The sequence below is a fragment of the Haemaphysalis longicornis genome, unplaced genomic scaffold (genome assembly GCF_048455015.1).
Source record: "Haemaphysalis longicornis isolate Haplotype H1 unplaced genomic scaffold, Haemaphysalis longicornis Haplotype H1 scaffold_3, whole genome shotgun sequence".
Taxonomy (NCBI): Eukaryota; Metazoa; Arthropoda; class Arachnida; order Ixodida; family Ixodidae; genus Haemaphysalis; species Haemaphysalis longicornis.
Genome location: NW_027526335.1, coordinates 86,946,092 through 86,968,200, shown reverse-complemented (window position 1 = coordinate 86,968,200; position 22,109 = coordinate 86,946,092). Strand labels below are relative to the sequence as shown.

At 47.8% G+C, this 22,109-nt stretch overlaps 1 protein-coding gene across 1 annotated transcript in view; it reads right to left on the bottom strand.

Annotated features, from left to right (window-relative positions):
- The window catches only part of LOC144174775 (WD repeat-containing protein 17-like), a 122,855-nt gene that overhangs the window by 11,132 nt on the left and 89,614 nt on the right, over positions 1-22,109 (bottom strand). The window contains exon 21 of the mRNA XM_077703651.1: positions 4,859-5,000. Coding sequence (XP_077559777.1) covers positions 4,859-5,000 — 142 coding nt within the window. The remainder of the gene's footprint in view (positions 1-4,858; positions 5,001-22,109) is intronic.

Here is a 22,109-nt window from a genome sequence, read left to right as displayed (position 1 = left end):
TTGTTTCCTGTACTTACGCAATGCCCGTGAGCGCATTTGCAGGTAGATGAATTAATAAATTAGTAAAATTACTACTATTAATAGTGAAGCTGTTTAGCAAATCGCAATTTTTCATGTCCGTTCGGCGGCGCGAGCGCTTACTCTCCGCTCCCCCGAGAGTGACCGTTCCGTTTGGTGGTTCGAAACCAAGGACCGAATGGCCAGTTAGGGCGAAGTGACTAAGTCTTATCGCCTAGCCCGACGGAAAATGCCGCCTCCCCACCCGGCACTCAGTCGGGAGGAGGCCGTCATCCTAAGGCAGCTACAGACCGGGTCACTCCCCGCCCCGGCAGTTCTACACGTGCTTCACCCAGAACTCTATCCGAGTGGTGTGTGCAGTGTTTGCTCAGTGGGTCCGGCGGACCAATGGCACATCATGTGGGACTGTGCCAGGTTCCCGAACGAAGCTACCTCCAGGACATACCCGCCCGAACTTCAAAGTGCAGTGCAGTGTACAGACAAGGACACTCAACTATGGGCCGTCCAGCAGGCCCGGGGTGCGCTCAAAAAGCACAAGCCTCACGACCCGCCACAAACGGGCCAAACTGGGGCATTGCAGAGTAGGGCATAACCCCGGGTCGACGCTTGGCCAACGTCACGACGCTTTAAACCGTCGGTTGCCGGCATTTAATAAAGTTGCTCTTATCCTATCCTATCCTATCCTCATGTCCGAAGTTAATTAAGAATACCATGCAATTGCCGAGCGCGCGCACGTGGGCGCGGGCCTCGCGGCGTTAAAAGAAAATGCCTAGCGCTCGCGTGTGCCTGCCTCGCGATGCCCGCCAAGCCAAGTCGAGCCAAGAATATCCACTTAGGGAGATTGGCAAAGATGGGCAAAAAAAAAAAAAAAAAACTCCAGCGTTCGCCGTAATCGTGGCATTTTTTGCTCGGAACGAGAAAGACGCGTTTTAGTGTACGCTCCTCCAAGGTGATGTCCAATGATATGAAAGACGCTCACGCTTACAGCAACATGGTTGGAGTAAAGGCCGGTGCGGCAGCGGAGAAGAAGCAAATCGGCTGCAATCCTGGACTTAAAGCGTCGTGATGGTCGTGCAGGTTGCGTACAGCTTCGCTACGTTCAAGTCTTACGCGTTAGTGTGAGCTTCCCTCATTTTTTTATACCACCCTTCGCTGAGTTCAGATACCTTTCATGTGATACGCCGTTTACATTTACGGTGGACTGTGCCAACCATTTAAATTGGGTGTAACCCTCAACCACTCAGGGAAGAGTAGCGCGTGTTGGTGGTTGTTCACATACCACATCACGTCCACTTTGTACAACGTGTTGCAGTGTGTGACAGAACGGTTACAGTTTAGGACGCACGGGACCGAAGCAAGCAAGAATCCGAGCATTGCAGTGTCGTACCAGTTTCGGACCGACGCGGACCGCGTCAATGGTTACTCTGTAGCGGGAAACGTTTCAAATTTCGGCTCAGCATTACTGGGGTAATTACCATAATGAGGCTTGGCAGAGCTAAAGTCTTTTAGGGGGCAAACACATCGTCGGTTGTTTTAAGGGGCCATGAAGACAAAATGCAAGTTTGGTTCATTAAAAAAATTGCCTCGTTAGAATGACACTGACGTCCCTTTTAACGCAAACTTCACACAAATAAGCTATGTAAGGCGGAAAACAGAGAAGAGACATGCGACACCATAGCCACTTTTCCGCACTTAACCTATGATGTGTTATGGGCAGTTGTTGCGATCGACTGAGGCCGACAAAATATACAGTTAAACGGGGATTATAAGCTTGCGGAGCAATCTATTGCCACTTAAATTTAGTGGACATTCTTCTTCTGGTAGTAAGAATATTGGGCTAAGCGAGGAAGTTTATGAACGAAAACGTAAACATAGAAGCACTAGTGCGTACGACGAGCACTAATGCCGGCCGACGCCGCACAGCCGTCGAGCGCGTTGGTTTTTTCTGACACTACTACACTGGCCAAGTGGCATAAGCGATCGACACTGCCACTTACGTGACCCCTCCTGTCTATTCATACACAATATTTCACGACAAGATTACCATCAAGCGTAACAATAAGCCAGGTGGAAGTCCTGTCAGCGAAAAAAAAAAAAAGGGCCCATCTCCCTGCGAGGGGGACTCGAGTAAATGCGTCGCATAGGGGGTGGGTGTATTGCGTTAACGTCTAGTGTTTGGGGAGTTGGTGGTAGTGAATGCGTTGTATCAGCAGCTCCTTGACGTAGTTTGAATGAGTCAAGGATATAAGGCGCGTTCGTAGCCTTTCATTCTGTGTCGGGTTTGTGGCGCAGTGGGAAGAGCACCATGTACCTCGCGTTCCGCCCACAGGTAGTGAATGCGTTGTATCAGCAGCTTCTTGACGTAGTTTGAATGAGTCAAGGATATAAGGCGCGTTCGTAGCCTTCCGTTCTGTGTCGGCTTTGTGGCGCAGTGGGTAGAGCACCATGTACCTTGCGTTCCGCCCGCAGGGTCGTGGGATCTAAACCAGACGCCGGTAAGTATTATTTTTTATATAGTGTAGGGGGAGGGGTGCGGACCTGTTGTTGAGAGCGAGGAGGGTAGCGTGATGCGGGAGAGGAGGAGTGGGGGAGAGGGCGCGCCTGCGCGCTGAGCTGTTGCGGACGCTACATCTGAGTTAAAGAAATGCTCTGCATTTAAAAGACCGTGTGCGGACATTGGTTCTTTAGCGGTATCGTTACGCCATCTAGGATGGAAGACGATAACCACGCTCTTTTTTTCCGTGGGTGGAAGGCTCAATCAACACACAAGCTTTTTTTATATAACCCTGCCCTGGATACGTCACTATCGACATCACGAAACAGACGATGCGGCGGGAGCATTGAAATTTTTCGCTTAAATTGTTTAATTTTTCAGTGAATAAATCATCGTTTGCCGCCGGACAAACGCCGAGGGGACTATATATATATAAATCGCCAAAACTTAAAAAAAAAAACTCCTGTTTTGTCTTCACAGCCCCGTTAAAAAAAATCGCCTTTCAACTCGCTTTACAGCCTCTCGTTGTGCGAATACCAGAACTGCGGCAGAATGAGGAAGTGGATATCATATCATTCGCTACTGCGACTCCTGGTCACCCGAGCAATTCCAATGAATCATATTAAACCCAGCTTGGTTGTAGAGTTGTCGAAGAGGGCAAAGTGGCATAATTTGTACTTGAGTGGCACCTATTTGTAATGACGTATTTGTGTTGGGCCGGGCAAATCAGTACGGACCGCACCGCGAAGCTTGCGAATGCCATGAATGTGAAGAGCGGTGAACAAATTAGGAAATCTAAAAAATTCCACAAATCCATTGCTCAGAAACTGTGCAAAAAAGAAAGACACGTAAAACTCCGCATGGGTGGAGATGCGTTTTTCAGACGCCTCCGACCGGATCAAGCAAGGGCTGGGGCGGTCTTATCACGCCATGTAACTGGACTCTTAGAAGGAGAAACGCGTGATAAAATAATCCAATACGTGATAACCGGGAAAGAATCAAGGAACATAGCAAACCCGTTGGAAGAAACGTGTGAAAAGCCGTTGCTGCCTAGCGTTAAGGAGAGTGAATGTTAGCTTCGCGGGGGTTGGTGTTCCTCGCGATGCATTGCCCGATAACTGTTCGCTCCGACAAGGAGGACGCAGCATGATAATGCATTTATGTACGAAGTATCCGCGAGTCACCAAACGAAACTGTTTCTATTTCCTGCTCAAGCAGCTTCTTTGCAATGCATCTTAACATACTACGTAGTTGCTCTAGCCCTTCGGAATTTGATTGATTGGGGGATTTAACACGCTGAAACTACACCTAGGCTATGAGGCGCGCTGTAGTAGACGTCTCCTGTTTAATTTTTGCCACCTGGGAACATTTAACGTGCGCTGAATTATCGACGCACGGTCGATATTCCGGCTGAACGTAATTAACGCAGCGCCTGAAATAATCGGCAGTAGGGGGACATAAACCGAATAGCAAACATTTTATTAGCAGTCAAAATATCACGCGTTGTTACATCTCTGGCGTATACATATTTGTTAAGTTAGATTACACTTTATAGCTTTGCGCGCACGTGCACATACGGTAATACAAAACTGATAGACCAGGCGTTCTTCGGGCTCTAGACCCCTTGCACCCGTGCAACGCACATGCAATGCAAAACTGAAACCGATGAAGTGCTGTGTCTCACAACGGTATGTGAAATAGCGGTCATAGCTGAGTGGATAACCGGTAACGGTATAAACAGTTTCGCCCCTTCTACGCCCGGGCAGTGGTGCCGGTACACAACCATGCACCGTACCGGCATCATTGGTTCGTCTCTCTACTATAACTGGAGAGATAGTAGAGTGCAGTAAAGGTACCGGTACGTGATGAATGCACCAGTGCATGCACCCAAAGCCTTTCCGACTCTCCTGCGCACATGGAGTCGTACCGCGGTCGACTACCGAGTACCATACCGGGACCAAATTTTCCGCTCTATGCTCTTTGGTAATAAGGTGCAGCAGTTGTTTTCGTACCCAGAAAAGTAGTCACCGAAGTAGCCGCGCGGTTCAGTGAATTGAGATTTATAGTAGAGCATGTGCATAGAACGCTTTTCTTCCTTCATGGATAGACGGCTGACGTGAACCGGCAATACCGCGAGTGCTCAGGAGATTTGAAACCGGCTGCTGTGCGCATGTACAGGTGCATTCATCATGTACCGGTCGCCGCACCGGAACTGATTCTCGGCTCTGCTATAACTCTTGATGGTACTGGCATGGCAGGATATTTTTCTGGGCGGGTCATGCTACCGCTGCAGGCTTTGTGTATACATCGTCCGGGAGAACCCGTTTGATCACATTTATAGCTTACCTTTGACATAACTAATGCCGACCCTGAGCGCTTCCGACTGTGTTTCGGAGATGAGGTAATACTGAAGGGACATGAGAGTGTCACCATCTTGTTCGTGCTGGAGCGCGAGCGATGAGCATTCTTCGACGGGAGGCAAGGAGACCTGAGGAAGAATTGACAGCCAATAAAAATCACGTGATTTCAATAAAGCTTTCCAAATTAATTGCCGACTGCCCTTATTTTGTTTCACGTTGCGCAGTGGACGAGTTAGGAGGCGGATAAAATTTTTCACACACTTTCAAACGGGAAAGGTATAGGTGCGAAATGTTTTCACGCAAGACCGGATCGTATAGCATCAATATAGGCTCCGGACAGCGAAGTTTGCCGCGCGAGCGCAGCGCCAGCCGCGACAGACACGCGCAACTCTGGGGCGGTCCCGCCGCGCCGACCGCCTTCAGCGCCAGTGAACGCAACTTTGCAAAAAACGTTTGTTATAACGTAATTTGCGCGTATATGTACTACATAGTGCAACAAAGTCGTGCAAAATATAGTCGCGGGAAGCCTCCAAATAAAACGGGGCACTGATAAAATGCTGTTGACTCGCTGCCGAGCCGTAGGCTAGCACAACTGGGAAGCATGTGTTCAAGGCTTTGCATTCTCGCGCGGATTCTTCTCCGCTTTTTTTTTTTTTGCAGATACCGAGCATGGTTACTGAATTTTGAAAGGCCCACATTAAGCGAGCGGATTACATGCTGCCGTGGTGTACGATCAGCTTGTTAGTAGGCTGGTTAGCAGGCGGTCAATACACATAAGTGCGCTCTAAATTTGGCAGCAAAGAGGGCCCCCAAGCACAGTTATAGCATCGTAGTTTTATCACCCAAAGGTTATACTCTGCTTCATCTAATATTGATTTGATTTGATTGTAGGGTTTAACGCGCCGACGCAACGCAGGCGATGAGGCACGCCGTAGTGGAGGGCTCCGGATTAATTTTGACCACCTGGGGATCTTTAACGTGCGCCGAAATCTCGTACACACGGGCGTTTTTGCTTTTCGCCTCCATCAGAAAAGCGGCCGCCGCGGCCGGTTCATCTAATATTCCACGTGCTTATACCGCCGGATTAAATACATATAACCACATATGGGGCGCGGACACTTATAGGCGTTTATGTTCCCAAATGTTTCGCGAGCTTTTAGATAGCGTAAAATCACCGCCTCTTCGTGCAAAAGAAACAATGAAATGGTTGTCTAAGCCACTGAAAAGGAAAGAAAAATAGAGCTAAGACGTGCCGAAATAAAAGTTGGAACAGTATGTACACAGGAAAAAAAAGTTCGCGTTCGGGGAGGAGGAGGAGGAGGAGGACAAGCTTTATTTATCCCACCCGTTGTGATTGCGGTCACTCTGGACCAGTGAGGGGTGTACTCGGGCAACTAAATTTTTCTCCCGTGACTTTTGTTGTAAAGGTGCTTACGGAAAAATGGCGCTACTATTCCTTCCTAACGGAGGTCTCCTGCCGAACCCGTTGGCGTGGAGAGAAAAAAATACCCGAATAGGAATATTCCGTAATTTGTTCCGATACGCCTATTAGATGTTCTGCTTACACTTCCCCCTTCCCATCCCTGCCCAAAGAATTTCTTGTGATAGCCTTCTCGTGAAGAGTTTCTTTTTTGTGGGCGTGCTTACATGTATGCAACTAGCGTACTGGGCTACAACTGAAAGCCCAAAAGTTTCTCGGCGAAGCGGGCATTTATTAACGTCCGCAGTTTCGCTATACCCCAACAAACGCGAATTTCATACTGTTACATTTGTGGAGCATCACATTCGGTTCAAAGACCTATATGTAACTCCCATATTTCTGCAGTCGCATGCAAGTGCACTCACATGGATGGAATACCCCGCGCGGAAGCATCGCGCAACGTCTCATATATTTGTAGACAAAGCCTCCTCTTTTGTGAATTGAACACTATAAATTACGTTTTCTTTTGAAGCGAAACATGCTGATCTTGAGAAAGGTTTGCCCCGCAGGCAGGCTGTACAAGCGTTTCTCTTCTGGGCATCACTCCTATGCGGCCTTTATATGCCTTCCTATACGCGAGTTCAACCAAATAAATCCTTCTCCATTTACATGCACTATGTGGCAGGATTACTTTACAATCTCTTACTTCGTTTTAAGCCCAAAAGGGGCGACTAGTATGCTAAATCCGCGCTGCAAAAAAAAAAAAAAAAAAAGAGCGCCCCCGAGCTAGCAGCGTACCGGCTTGCGGGGACCGACCCAGTGTTGCGCATATCTGCCGAAGGGGCGCGCTGGGTGTCGCGGGCTCCGTGTCGCCCTCTGGGCGCTGTCCGGAGCCTATAGATATGACGCCGCCTCTTGTAGCTGCAGAGTTTTTTTTAGATAATTAGTAAAAGTGAAAGTGCCGGGATTGAGCCGAATACTCGTACTCAGTACTCATCTTGTTTTGCTAGAAGTAAGCGGGAAACGTACGAGCCAAGCAGGGTTGTCCTAAATTTTCCAACCCTGGTGTGCCCAGATATATTTCTTTTGTTATTGCACGTTTTTTTTTTGCTCCACACTAATTTTATACAGTTTTGTCCTCCATGCTTTTTATTAGTTTTTACCTCAGTATTTCTCCCTTTCTTCCTTCGCCCACTGTATTCACCACCATCTAAAGAAGCGAGCGCCGCCGTTAGTGGGGCTAACCTCTTGAGTATTCACTCGAACCTCTCTCTGTCTTTCTATACGAAGCAAGCACACAAGCTGGTTGAAACGATCACCTTTTCGTGGAGAGCGTTCCTCTCGGCCAAGGAGCAGCCGCTGCCGGCGAGGATTTCCGTCCTCTCATCCTGGGCCCCCTCGCACATGGCAAGCAAATCCAGGGCCATTTCCCTGGAACGAAGCACAGCGACCAACTTAGACGGTGAGGCAGAAGTTCTAGAGCTTTTTTTTTTTTACCCTGAGTGTTCAAGTACAGCACACTTACGCAGACTCATTTTCCGCCGAAATAAAACCGGCAGAAAATGATCCGGCAAAGAGTTTTCCCAAACCAGAGAAGGAGCGACCGGCATCTGAGCCCCCACTTGGTGGAGTTATAGTTTCGGGGTACCAGCATGTATTTGGGTATATACTCTTGCGAGAGGGCGCGCAGATTGGGCGTCCTCGAGGGCTTCGCGCGGATTGCGTTCGTCGGATATGTGTTATTTGCTCGAAGCAACGGAAGGGCAAATGTAATTCGTTCGGAAGGGAATGTGGATGCGAGAAAAACAGACCAAGACTTGCCGCGAAGCGTTGAACGTGTGTGTTGAGCAGACCCGATGCTGTGGTTCAGTGGTGGTTATGTCGCTCTGATACTGCTACTGAGAACGAGCTATCGCGGGTTTGAATCCAGCCTTTCGGTGGATATTTTACTAATAAAGACAGGACGAAAGAAAAAAAAAAAAACTGTGGTTGATTCATCTGTCATAGGAATCGGTAAAACACGAAAGTTAAATGTGCAGCGAAATCTGCAGCTGAGCATGATTTACGGGTCGGCGGCTGTCTTGTGGGTGTGCTTGGCGAGCAACGTACGGCTGGTGGGTCGCTTCGGCAAAGGTGTACTGGCGCCACTTCCGTGACGGATATGACGTCACTGAAAATCTTGGTGTATCCCGGCATCAAACACTTTCGTGTTCAAATATAAAACCCGAAAACGAACAACCCTAAGTATAACGTACTCTTTGTTACTAAAGGTTGCTTCCCCGCACGAGGACCCTATGTGCAGGGGTGCACCCTTTACAGGCCGCTTGCTTCGTTGTACTGGCGTCACTTCCGTGACGGATATGACGTCACTCAAATGTTTGTGTGCCCCGGAATAAAACACTTTCGTGTTTAAAAAAGAAAAAAAAAAGAACGCCCGTGTGGTTGAAAAGGTGGCACACGGTGCATCACCTCGCCGGTAGTTTCAATAAAACCACGAGGATGCGGGCTCGATCCCTACCGAGGTGGCTACTTTTCAGTAAAACGAGCCCGGAGCCCTCCACTACGGCGCACTTCGGAGACCATTCGTAGCTCCGGCCCGTAATCAATCGATTCGCGATCAATTCGTAATCAATAGATTTGCGAAACTTCGCAATACGGCGTACAGTCGTGGCCAAATGAAACGCGACCACGAACATATGAACCGGAACACACAAATAGCGCGATTTCTTTCCATGCAAGCCATATTGACGCTTAAGCTTAAAAACAGTAACAAATTTAGGAAATACGGCTTTCCAAATATACCAACGGCGCACCATTACTGGACTTCCATGAACAGTATTTTTCGGTTTTGCGTCTGCTGATTTATTTTCGCGTTTGCATTTCGTTTGTCTATGACTGTATGCACCAGGTCAACGCCGCCTGTATAAACATTGCCTAACGCGTCGCGCGCTTTTCAATGGGAAGGGTAGGGACGCTTAGTTGAGGACACCACCCGCTATGTGGCGCGCGCCGGCGGACATCCCGCCTTACGTCACTGCTCGCGAGTCGCGAACGCTGCACCCACTTCTACGACGTGTGTCTGTCAGCTGCCTTTTGTGTTTCAAGAGCCGTTTCGCTCACATCTTAGCCGCGACGGGGCGCTAGTTATGGGCGCTCGGGGGATTTCGTTCAACGTGTCACTCGCTTCATATTTGCTGCACTTTCCAGAGATAACCGACGGAGGCGAAACTGAAATAGTGTAAGAGCATATTAATTGTTGGGTAGACAAAGAACGAACAGAAAAACGATATTTTCGGATGGTACAGCCATTATTTTACTGATATTTTTCTCTCTGGAGAATTTAGGGAAGAAAAAATTGCGTGCACATTTTTTGTTCTGGCGCTCACTTCTACCATTACTTTCCAAAAATACCACGTGCTTGCACATTTCAGAAGATTATAGAAAACAAAAGGATAAGCAGCTGAGGGTCCCGCCACGCTGTCCGGGCGCGTCTACAGTAGTCCTCAATTTTAAATGTGCGTACTGATGCGGAGTGCGAAAAGCGGGGACAAAACAAGACCGAAATGCGGAGGGGACAGAGGGGGGATGCCCCACTCCGAAAATTTCGGGGCCCGTCATCCAAGTCTTACGGACTTGGACAACGGGCCCCGAAATTTTCCGAGTGGGGAACGCGCAAAGCCGGCATCAGCCTGCTGCACAACAAGTGATTTTGCTCCGTGGCAAAGGCGGTTTTTTTCAGCGACAGACTAAGACAGACAGGCAGGCATGGTGAGAAACAAGAAGGCGTAGGAGCACCGCCTGGGGAACGCTAAACAAACTTCCCACTATTTTGCATAGTTTCCGAGAAGCGGCGCTGGCCGGCGGACATGAAAGCACGCACGAAGGCTACGGAGCGGGAAAGAGTAGGAGAGAGCGATAGGAGAGTGGCTGTTTGGCCATTTTTCGCTCACGCGTTAGGCAATGATTATACAGGCGGCGTTGACCAGGTTTAGATGAAGTTCAATTCGTAGAACTCTAAATGGTCATCTTTAGCCGACACTGCACCGTGGGAACTGTTCAACATCGCTCGCGATTATGAGCGATGTCTGCAGGCTGCTGAGGGTAAAGAAATTGAACGCAGTTATGTAAGAAATTTAGGCCTGATTCACTGACGGTCTTTCATGAAAAACGAATCGCACTTTCGTTCCTTTCGTCCACAATAGGAGCGGGGTGGCTCCTGAAAGTTTTGTGTGCAGGTACAGCGAAAAGAAAATCAAAGTTTAGCCGGATTTTCTTTTGCTGAATAAACTTATATATACAATTAGGCTCAAAATGTTTACTTTGAAATTGCGAACCACGGGGACACTCAACAATTGACCTTTGGCCACAGGGAACAAACATATAGTGAACACGAATAAGTACGAACAACGGAGCGCGCTGCAAGACTTCATGTTGCGCAGTGTTGCTGCTGAACTCTTCCATCGAATGTCTGATCAACAAACTGACGCTCTGTAGTCAGTTATTTAGACACACCTTTCAACAACTTCGCGCAGCAAAGCTCAGCTTGCGCAATGCATGTTCTTTTTACTTTTGAGAGTTTAATTGCGTTTAGAGAGGGAGAGTGAGAGCGATGACTTTATTGTGGCAAGGAGGCCAAGAGGGGAAAAAAAAGGTCGCCATACCGCCCTGCGACAGTGGATGTCCAGCGAAGGTGTTATAAACCGCTAGAAATGCTGGTGGGGGACGGGATGAAAGGTTTCGCGTCGTCTCGGCGGGATTGTCGCTTGCGCTCTGACTTCTCTGGCGGCAAATTCTGGGTCCTGCGTAGCCTGTCGCATGCGCTCGGTCTCTGGGGCAAGAAATGCCCTATTTAGTGGCACTAGTCCTGCCTACCCTTCAAACACAATCTGCAGAGATAATATTTACCAGGAACACATGGTGTGGTGGTGGTGGGGGGGGGGGGGGGGGTTGTCCTATTGTTCACAGGAGTTTTGATCACTCATAATGTGGTTTCGATTATTGTTTTGTGGTGGTTTTAAAAGGGTTACTGAGCTCTATGCTTTATGCCTGATTAGCCGGACGCATGCGCTCGACGTCTTGGGCGGGAACTGCTGGGTCCTGGCTGGGCTTTTGTTTACGACACAAAATTTTCCGACCCACTAGAGGATAACAGTTTTGCTGTAAAACAATCAGATCGCTGGGGCTCACTTCTCCCAGCGAATTTCAATGCTCGCATTTCAGCATGGCGGAACGTATGCACGGCTATTATCTGAAAAAACGAGCCAGGCGGCGTAGCAGTGCCGTAACCGCTATAGACAATTTGAGATACGAAAAGTTAGGCGCGAAGCTCTTGTCTTGTTCCTTGCTCAGCTTGGGAGCGGTTGTGAGAAAACGCGAGTAAATAGATATACAGCGTTGATTCACCAAGCGTGGCATCCGATCTAACAGAGGCACTACTCCGAAACTTGTGGACCATCAACGCATGCGCAAAGCTGTAGGTCTCTAAAGCTGGATGGCACTGCATGTATGGAGGCTCTGCGCTCTGTTTGTTAATACTCCACGTTTAGGTTGTAGAGAGTCCTAATGACGTAAAAGGCAACAGAAGAAGCCATGTTTAGTCCAAACAAGGGAAGTTATGTACGGAAATCCCTCGAGATTACTTTAAAAAAACCGTGGTGCTTTAACTGAAACACAAAACCATTTAAAAAATACGCCTTTTGCCTTGGTATGTCGGTTTCACACTTGCGGACATCCTTCGCAGCAGTACAAAAATGTGTACACAACGCTGCTCCGGCAGATGCCCTAGAAGAAGTGCCTAGAGCAGTGAAATTTATACAAAAAAAAAGAATGCAGTATGAGACATTTCTTTCAACGGCGCCTTGGAGGAGTTCCTCCCCCCCGCCCCCACACTTTTTTTTTTGTGCCCGCAGGTATGCGCTCTCGACAGACGCTCGTTTCTACACAAGAACTCGCGTTCGGTGGAGAATAAGCGCATGATAGAACAGGACTCCGCGGTTTACGCTTCGGAGATTCAATAGAAGTAGAGTCTAGCCCTGCGAGAATAGGAACAAAATATGTAAAATTGAGTTGGAGAGGTTTGGAGGGCCCACAGGACTTGGATAACTTGAGTTCATAGCCAGCTGCGCTTCTTCACTCTTATAGGACGAAAGAGAAGCCTTCCCGAGCGGGCATGTTTATTTGGGTCGGCAGTTGAAGATTTGCTGGAGAGCTCGAGTTTGTACAAAATAAAAGCTTTGCTTGGTGCTGAAAAGAAAAAACTGGTTGTTGGGATGGAGGAAAAGGAGGCAAAGGCCTGTAAATGTCTAACACGAAGCCGGCCACTCAACAGGCCAAAACATGCACTTTTATGCTGTTAAAGGTGCGTTGGCCTTCCATATAAATTTTGAAGTGAAGTCTAACCATATATATGTAGTAAGGAGCGGGTTTCTGTAACTTAATGACTTGGAAAATTTCACAAGTTCGGAGCCATGGTTGTCGCAGATGTTTTCTTAGGCATATGAAATGAATGAATACATTAGGGAGTTTACTGACATGGAATCAAAAGTAAACTCGATTATCACTACGTGTTAGAGGGTGATTGCAGTAGTGCTATGCTTGACTTTAAAGAGCGATAACTGCAAATCTTCCTCTTCTTCTTCTTCTTCTTCTTATTCTTCTCCTCCTCCTACTCCTCCTCCTCCTTACTTTTCTTTGTATTTTCCTTTCTCTTTTCCTTTTCTTTTTCTTTTTATTTCTCTTTTCCTTTTTCTTTTTCTTTTCCTTCTTCTTCTCCTTCGTCTTCTTCTTCTTCATGCATAGCGATATGAATCAAAACAGTGATAACGAAAGAAGACGAAACTGAGTATGAACGGCTAGTAAAAAAAAAAAGAGAAATGAAATAAAAGGCTCCAACCGGAATGAAATAAATTTATCTCCTCACTTTTATTTCTCTAATCCTCCGCTGCTAATGCATTGTAATATCTAATTATTTTTCTTTTTCCCCAAAATCCGTATAGTTTCTTTGGGTAAAGCACCCATTTCCTGGCCAATCCCCCTGAGTGGGTAAGAGTCATTTAATTGATACCGCTACCACCAATACGAGAAGAGGAACAACAACAACAACAACAACCACAACAACAACACCAACAAAAATTGAGAAGCCGACGTTTCGGAAGCAGCACGGTTCCTTCCTCAGGGGTGACTGAGGCCACGCTGCGGCGGCGTCTGGTATAACCGTTCAGCGCGGTCGTCTTTCTCAAGGAAGGAACCAAACTGATTCTGAAACGTCGGGTTCTCCCTGAAACGTCGGGTTCTCCCTTTATTACTGTACTCCGATCGAAGTTCGTTATGTTATTTTTCAGTCGTAACTCCCCAACAAGACAAATGTCTGTCAAATGTTTACCTTGAAAGGAAAAAAAAAATGAATCAAATGCAAAAGAAAGAATCTACTACCCGTAATAGGTACAGTAGTGACGAGTATAGATAAATCCCGCACCTTCTTCCTTCGCACAATGTAGATTGTCCATCACGAGACGAGAATTTCTGTGGGACGGCCATTTCACCCGCTGCATTTCATGCATCAGCGGTGCTCCCAGAGCCCTGCTTCTGCGTCTACGTCATGGCCGCTGTCACAGCCATCAGAATACACTGTCAGCTAGAACTGGCTACACCCTACTGCAACAACTGCACTCAGAACTAACACTGCAGAGCCTGCTTGGCAGTTACCAGCTTTTGTGGCTGACTGCTCCATCCTGACCCCAGGACGAAGGTGGCTTGATCTCCGAGCTGACAGCAAAGACCCTCGGCCCTACCGAGGCGGATCAGTGCTCCTCTGCACCAAGCTTTATGCCCTACTTCTGAACTACCTTTATTCTGTTTTTGCACCGGCTGCTGAAGAACCAACCAGCACGCTGAGACACTCTTTTTCTTTCCTTGGTTTCTACGTATGCTCGTATTCTTTAAACTATATCATTTTCATAAAGATCATTCCTTTCTCTCTCGCTTTCTTTCTCCTAACTCCACTTCCTATCATCTCATACAATCTACATCCTATTCTGCTGTGGAGCCAAAGTACGGTGGTTCGACCCCGGCAGCGATGTCCGCTTTCCAGATGGAGGCGAAAAGAGAAAACGCCCGTGTGTCGATATTCCGGCGCACGTTAAAGATCCCCAGGTGGTCAAAATTAACCTGGAATCATCCATTCGCGCCTCATAGCGCAAAGGTAGCTTTGGCGCATCGTCCTTCAAATTAAAAAAAATCTCGGGCCATTCGACTAACGTGAAACTTGCGGAGGGGCGAAGCATGCAGTGTATAAGTGTATTCAAAGATTGCAAGTATCTCCACGGCCGGACTCGGCTCCCCTCCTCCGGCGCTCCCTATACGACCTTCGCAATACCGGCTCGGCGCATGGGATTTTTTCTGACGCGTAGTTGGGGAGGGGGGCTGACCGCACGAGGGCAGCACCACCTCACCGCAAGCTCCGCGTCGCCGAGTCTCCGCGCAAGGTAAGAGCAAGGCAGCTTCAGCGTCGACAACATAAACAGTGAGCTCTCGCGGTGGCATTTTCGGATGAAACGGGACAGTTGGTGTAACTGATATGGCCCAGATTTTTTGTTCTGTTATATAAACGACATACACGCAAGGCAGTTGTTTACGCAATAAGATCAGAGCAAAAGTTGTTCGCGTATATACTATATTTGCTTGCAACAGTCCTGACTTTTGGCGCACCGCGACACATAAAGTTTTATTTTATGCCCAGCTTTATGCAATTTTGGGAAAGAAGCATATCCCGTATGACTATACCTGAATAAAAAGCAACGCACCCCACAAGGACTGCGTAACGTAGACGTGTAAAAGGCCAAAAACTACACCAAGGACGAAAAAGGACGACAGGGACAAGCGCTACTTCCAACTAGCATTTATTCGTAGCTCAGAGATGCGGGTTCAATTCCCAGCCACGACGGGCGAAAAGCGAAGCCTCCTGTGCGTTTGAGATTTCGGCGGACGTTTAAGGTATACCCAGGTGGTCAAAATTAATCCGCAGCTTTCCACTACGGTGCGCCTAATCGCCTGTGTAGCGTCGGTGCATTTAACCCCATAATCAATCAGTCGGCATTTATTCGTAAAATCGCTCATATATTACACAAAAAAATGCGCACATCAGCGAAAAATTAGATTCCGCAGCGTATGTAACCATCTGTCAGGCGACGAAATGGCAATATATTTTGACACAGCTCGTGTTCTTAAGTACAGATAACAACTAGGCAACAATCGACAACTGTGTGACATCCGGTACCACACACACACACACACACACACACACACACACGGCAGAGAAAGCAGGGTGCGGCCGTTTGGAATTATTCAGGGGCAAGATACGCAATGTATTTGGCCGATAAACCCAATGACGGCCTACTTATGCGAGTGTGACCAAGGCGAGCCATCTAAAACGTCCCAATGGTTTCTTTTTCGAGCTGGTTTTTCTGCTTTGCTATCCCTAGAGTCTCATTAAAGAGAGGCGCGCATTCGAATTTCCGGCAATGTGCACTGAGTTGCAGTGTATGTATAAAAAAAATATATTCCTTGTGATCTGTGTTCCTACACCGCTGTGCGAGTTTTTCCGGTTGATTTCTTGGAAAAATTGGGGAGGACTAGATAATTATATACTGCTTGACAATCCTCCTTGACAAATCGTAAATCCGATTGTTGAGTGGATAGCAGTTCAACGATGAGGCTTTAACTGATCAAATAATGCTAGCTTGTTTGAAGGCAACAGCACTACCATAAGGTACTTGCTATGTGAATGTAGCGATTTTAGGTCCTTGAATTGAACCTGCGGAACACGAGCCATTTCTCCACAATGCGGTCGATCTTCAGGACATCTTTTCATGGCGCCACCATCAGTTTTCGCCGCTATGACTGCTGGCCAACGTTACTAGCCTAGATGCTGGCAGCTTACTGAACAACAGTGCATATTCATCGGAGGATGTGCAACCATGCACTTTCCTCACCCCAAATTGTCACACATGTGGCTGTAACCGGCGCTGCGGCGCACACACTACGCCTGTGAACGCGCTTGGCAGCGGCGGAGCAACAGTGCTAGCAGCGCCACCCACCCCCAACTTGCGGTGACAGGCAGCAAGACGCCCCAATGCGACCGCCGTAAGGGGGCGCAGGAGGTGAGGAGACTCGAGTCCGCCCGTGGTATCTCTTGTCACACGGCTCGCGCTGATTGGGCGCCGGAGAAGCACCGGGGGGGAGCTGTAATCGCGCGTTTGTTGAGGTTGTGGCGCCCTCTCTAGCGTTGAACTGGATTTATGCAACGAAATGAGACAGACTGGCCGCAAGTTGTCTTCGTGTCACACCCCCAAGCATGCTAACAAGTACGCTTTACAGGAGCAAACCTGGTGTTTGAAAAAAATTTTTAGACGGAATTTCAAAAAACATTTCTTATTAATGCAATTTAATACTAATTATTCCTGCATTATAAATAATTTTCAATTATGTTAGTTTATTCTGAACAGGGTGTTGTCATTATACACTTGTTTTTTGACGATCGTTTGATTTGCTTTACCGTGACGACATGAGAAGACGACAGGAGACGCCGACAGGCGAGCCCCCAACGTGATCCACCCTAAAAACAAAAGATTCCCTTCCAAACGGAGTCAAATTGAAGTGACACCGACAACATCATCACCCACCCTATCGCAATTTCCTACTTTCTTTTTGTGAATAGCCGCTAATTTGAGTACTACTGTAGCAGGACGAAACGCATTATAGTGCATTGAAGTGGCGATGTAGTTGTAGACACGTTTTAATTTTGTGGTTCCGCAATGGGTACTAACCAATTTCCAGAGAGGGAACACCTCCAGGCCAGCCAGGAGGTGAGACAGGCGGCCTTCGCGGCGTCCCTACAGCCGGAGTGCAGGACGACGCTGAGCGCGAGCTCCAGCTCGTTTCCGCGGATCAGAGCTCGAAGGGCGCCCTGGGCGACACAAGGGAAACCCGATTGGGATGGCGGAAATCGGATCAAAGCCGATTTGGGGCAATGACGGCAAGGCGCCAGTGTTGCGTTTCTATGTGTGGGGACTGGGCATAAAAACGGTCTGAAAGGGAATGGAAGCGCAGAGTTTACGAGGGGAGTGACAAGAACTGGTTTACGCTAGAGAAAACGGTAAAAAAAAAATTCCCCGCATTTCCCCGAGGGGAAGAATGTGAAAGTGCGAATGCACGAGTTGAATTTGCGCGGTTCGGTAATGTTCGCGAAAGAGAGATCGCACACACACACACAACTAAAAAGAAAGAAAGATGCATTTAAGCGGGTGCATTAGCCCTTCTCACGCCCGATTCCTGGCCAATCCCCCACGTGGGTATGTGCCATGTCAGTGGCCAGGCAGCGCGCGCCCATCTCCCCCCGTTGCCAAGGAAGACGAGGAGATTCCTGGCCAATCCCCCACGTGGGTATGTGATGCGGACATCGCCGGTAGACGCAGGTTCAGGGTCGCTTAAGAAGTGCATTGCACTTAAAAAAAAAAAAAACCTAGACGATTATGTACTGATGACGTGATTTTTAGTGTCAACTGTAGTGATAAACGTGACAATGCTCGCTACTTGCCAAACGCGAATTCTTCAGGCAACGGCCGCATTCATGTTCCGGGAAAGGGAGATACGTTTTCTTATTTTGTATTCGAAATGGAGGAAAGGCGGCGTCTTTCGCCACTGCCTTGGACACTGAGAAGAACTTCTTGCTGGGCTAGTTGGTGAATAGTTGCCATGATTTGAAGCGCAACAAAATCACACGGACGAAGAACAGAGTAGACGAGACAGGCGCTAACAGGTTGGAAGTTAGCGCCTGTCTCGTCTACTCTGTTCTTCGTCCGTGTGCTTTTGTTGCGCTTCAAATCAGTGCCTTGGACACGTCGGTATTTTCACGAGAGAGTAATATCGACATTTACTTTGAGAACTGTCCTGTGAAGGACACTTCTCAAACTAATGGGGGGGGGGCTTCTGCGAAGGGGGGACTTCGTTACCTAAAGAGACGACCGCTGCGCTCTGACCTATTTAGCGCTGCGTTTACTAGCCTGGGACCCAGATTTGTTGTAATGCTGAACTATATATATATATATATATATATATATATATATATATATATATATATATATACATACACATGTAAGGGTTGGCAGTCAAGAAAACCTCGGAAAGCAAAGGGGAGGATATGGTAGGTTATTGAAACAGCTAAAGAATTTGGAAAGAAAGAAAGTGGAGAAAAAATGCCCGCCAGGTGGGATCCGAACCCACGCCTTGGCAGTCTTGGTGCCATAGGGAGCTTAAGAGGGTTCAACGCTGGTCGACCACTCTTGACATGTCGTAGACACTCGAGTCACGGCCCGGGGGTTAAAAAGAAGGTTCCCTTCGCCCGAGTAGTCCGAGTGACGCTGGCTACCACCCCCAAGCACAGGAAACAAAAAATACCTTAAAATAAATACCCCAGAAAGTGGAGGGGAAAATCGCCCCGCCGGTAGCGTAGTGGTCATCGCACCAGACCGGTATTTTGGAGGTCGTGGGTTCGGATCCCACCTTGCGAGCATTTTTTTTTCACTTTCTTTCTTTCCAAATTCTTTTCTGTTTCGATGACCTACCACATCCTCCTCTTTGCTTTCCCAGGTTTTCTTGGCTGCCAACTCTTATTTCTGCCTTATTTTCAACGAGCCCCTTCTTTCCTATTCTGATTCGCTACATGCATAGCGAGGTCCTCTGTTCTGGCAGTCTTGGTGCCATAGGAAGCTTAAGAGGTTTCAACGCTGGTCGACCACTCTTGACATGTCGTAGACACTCGAGTCACGGACTGGGGGTAAAAAGGTCCCCTTCACCCCGAGTAGTCCGAGTGGCGCTAGCTACAACCCCCAAGCACATGTAGGAAACAAAAAATACCTTAACATAAATACCCCAGAAAGTGGAGGGGAAAATCGCCCCACGGGTAGCGTAGTGGTCATCGCACCAGACCGGTATTCTGCAGGTCGTGAGTTCGGATCCCACCTGGCGGCATTTTTTCTCCACTTTCTTTCCGAATTCTTTATCTGTTTCAGTGACTTACCACATCCTCCCCTTTGCTTTACGAGGTTTTCTTGGCTGCCAACTCTTATTTCAGTCTTATTTTCAACGAGCCCCTCCTTTCCTATACTGATTCGCTACATGCATAGCGAGGGCCTCTGTTCTGGCAGTCTTGGTGCCATAGGAAGCCTAAGAGGGTTCAACGCTGGTCGACCACTCTTGACATGTCGTAGACACTGGAGTCACGGCCCAGGGGTTAAAAAGAAGGTCCCCTTCACCCCGAGTAGTCCGAGTGGCGCTGGCTACCACCCCTAAGCACAGGAAACAAAAATACCTTAATATAGATAGCCCATAATATATATATATATATATATATATATATATATATATATATATATATATGGAGTAGTAGAACTTTGAAGATGGTAGAGAACACAAGCGAAGAAAAACTTCGAACAAGGTAAAAGCACGATTGTGGCCTACGTTTCAGCAAAGAGAACTGAGGAAAGCAAGTTCTCTTTGCTGAAACGCCGGCCACAATCGTGCTTTTACCTTGTTCGAAGTTTTTCTTCTCTTGTATATATATATGTATACATATATTTTCTCACCACTTTCTTTCTGACTCAAAAAATTCTTCATCTCTTTCTATGACCCACCACAACCTCCCCTTTGCTTTCTAAGGTTTTCTTGACTGCCAACCCTTATTTTCTGTCTTATTTTACCGAGCCCCTCATTTTCCATTTCTGATTCGCGCTATATATATATATATATATATATATATATATATATATATATATATAGCGAATCAGAATAGGAAAATGAGGGGCTCGTTGAAAATAACACAGAAATAAGGGTTGGCAGTCGAGAAAACCACGGAAAGCAAAGGGGAGGATGTGGTAGATCATTGAAACAGATTAAGAATTTGGAAAGAAAGAAAGAAAGTGAAGAAAAAATGCCCGCCAGGTGGGATCCGAACCCACCTGGCGAAGGGGGGACTTCAAAGCTGGTCGACCACTCTGGTTCGACCAGAGCTGGTTCAAAGCTGGTCGACCACTCTGGACATGTCGTAGACACTCGAGTCACGACCCGGGGGTTAAAAAGAAGGTCCCCTTCACCCCGATTAGTCCGAATGGCGCTGGCTACCACCCCCAAGCACAGGAAACAAACATACCTATCATAAATACCCCAGAAAGTGAATGGGAAAATCGCCCCGCCGGTAGCGTAGTGGTTATCGCACCAGACCGGTATTCTGGAGGTCGTGGGTTCGGATCCCACCTGGCGGGCATTTTTTCTTCACTTTCTTTCTTTCTTTCCAAATTCTTAATCTGTTTCAATGATCTACCACATCCTCCCCTTTGCTTTCCGAGGTTTTCTCGACTGCCAACCCTTATTTCTGTGTTATTTTCAACGAGCCCCTCATTTTCCTATTCTGATTCGCTACATGCATAGCGAGGGCCTCTGTTCTGGCAGTCTTGTTGCCAAAGGGAGCTTAAGAGGGTTCAAAGCTGGTCGACCACTCTGGACATGTCGTAGACACTCGAGTCACGACCCGGGGGTTAAAAAGAAGGTCCCCTTCACCCCGATTAGTCCGAATGGCGCTGGCTACCACCCCCAAGCACAGGAAACAAACATACCTAACATAAATACCCCAGAAAGTGAATGGGAAAATCGCCCCGCCGGTAGCGTAGTGGTTATCGCACCAGACCGGTATTCTGGAGGTCGTGGGTTCGGATCCCACCTGGCGGGCATTTTTTCTTCACTTTCTTTCTTTCTTTCCAAATTCTTAATCTGTTTCAATGATCTACCACATCCTCCCCTTTGCTTTCCGAGGTTTTCTCGACTGCCAACCCTTATTTCTGTGTTATTTTCAACGAGCCCCTCATTTTCCTATTCTGATTCGCTACATGCATAGCGAGGGCCTCTGTTCTGGCAGTCTTGTTGCCAAAGGGAGCTTAAGAGGGTTCAAAGCTGGTCGACCACTCTGGACATGTCGTAGACACTCGAGTCACGACCCGGGGGTTAAAAAGAAGGTCCCCTTCACCCCGATTAGTCCGAATGGCGCTGGCTACCACCCCCAAGCACAGGAAACAAACATACCTAACATAAATACCCCAGAAAGTGAATGGGAAAATCGCCCCGCCGGTAGCGTAGTGGTTATCGCACCAGACCGGTATTCTGGAGGTCGTGGGTTCGGATCCCACCTGGCGGGCATTTTTTCTTCACTTTCTTTCTTTCTTTCCAAATTCTTAATCTGTTTCAATGATCTACCACATCCTCCCCTTTGCTTTCCGAGGTTTTCTCGACTGCCAACCCTTATTTCTGTGTTATTTTCAACGAGCCCCTCATTTTCCTATTCTGATTCGCTACATGCATAGCGAGGGCCTCTGTTCTGGCAGTCTTGTTGCCAAAGGGAGCTTAAGAGGGTTCAAAGCTGGTCGACCACTCTGGACATGTCGTAGACACTCGAGTCACGACCCGGGGGTTAAAAAGAAGGTCCCCTTCACCCCGATTAGTCCGAATGGCGCTGGCTACCACCCCCAAGCACAGGAAACAAACATACCTAACATAAATACCCCAGAAAGTGAATGGGAAAATCGCCCCGCCGGTAGCGTAGTGGTTATCGCACCAGACCGGTATTCTGGAGGTCGTGGGTTCGGATCCCACCTGGCGGGCATTTTTTCTTCACTTTCTTTCTTTCTTTCCAAATTCTTAATCTGTTTCAATGATCTACCACATCCTCCCCTTTGCTTTCCGAGGTTTTCTCGACTGCCAACCCTTATTTCTG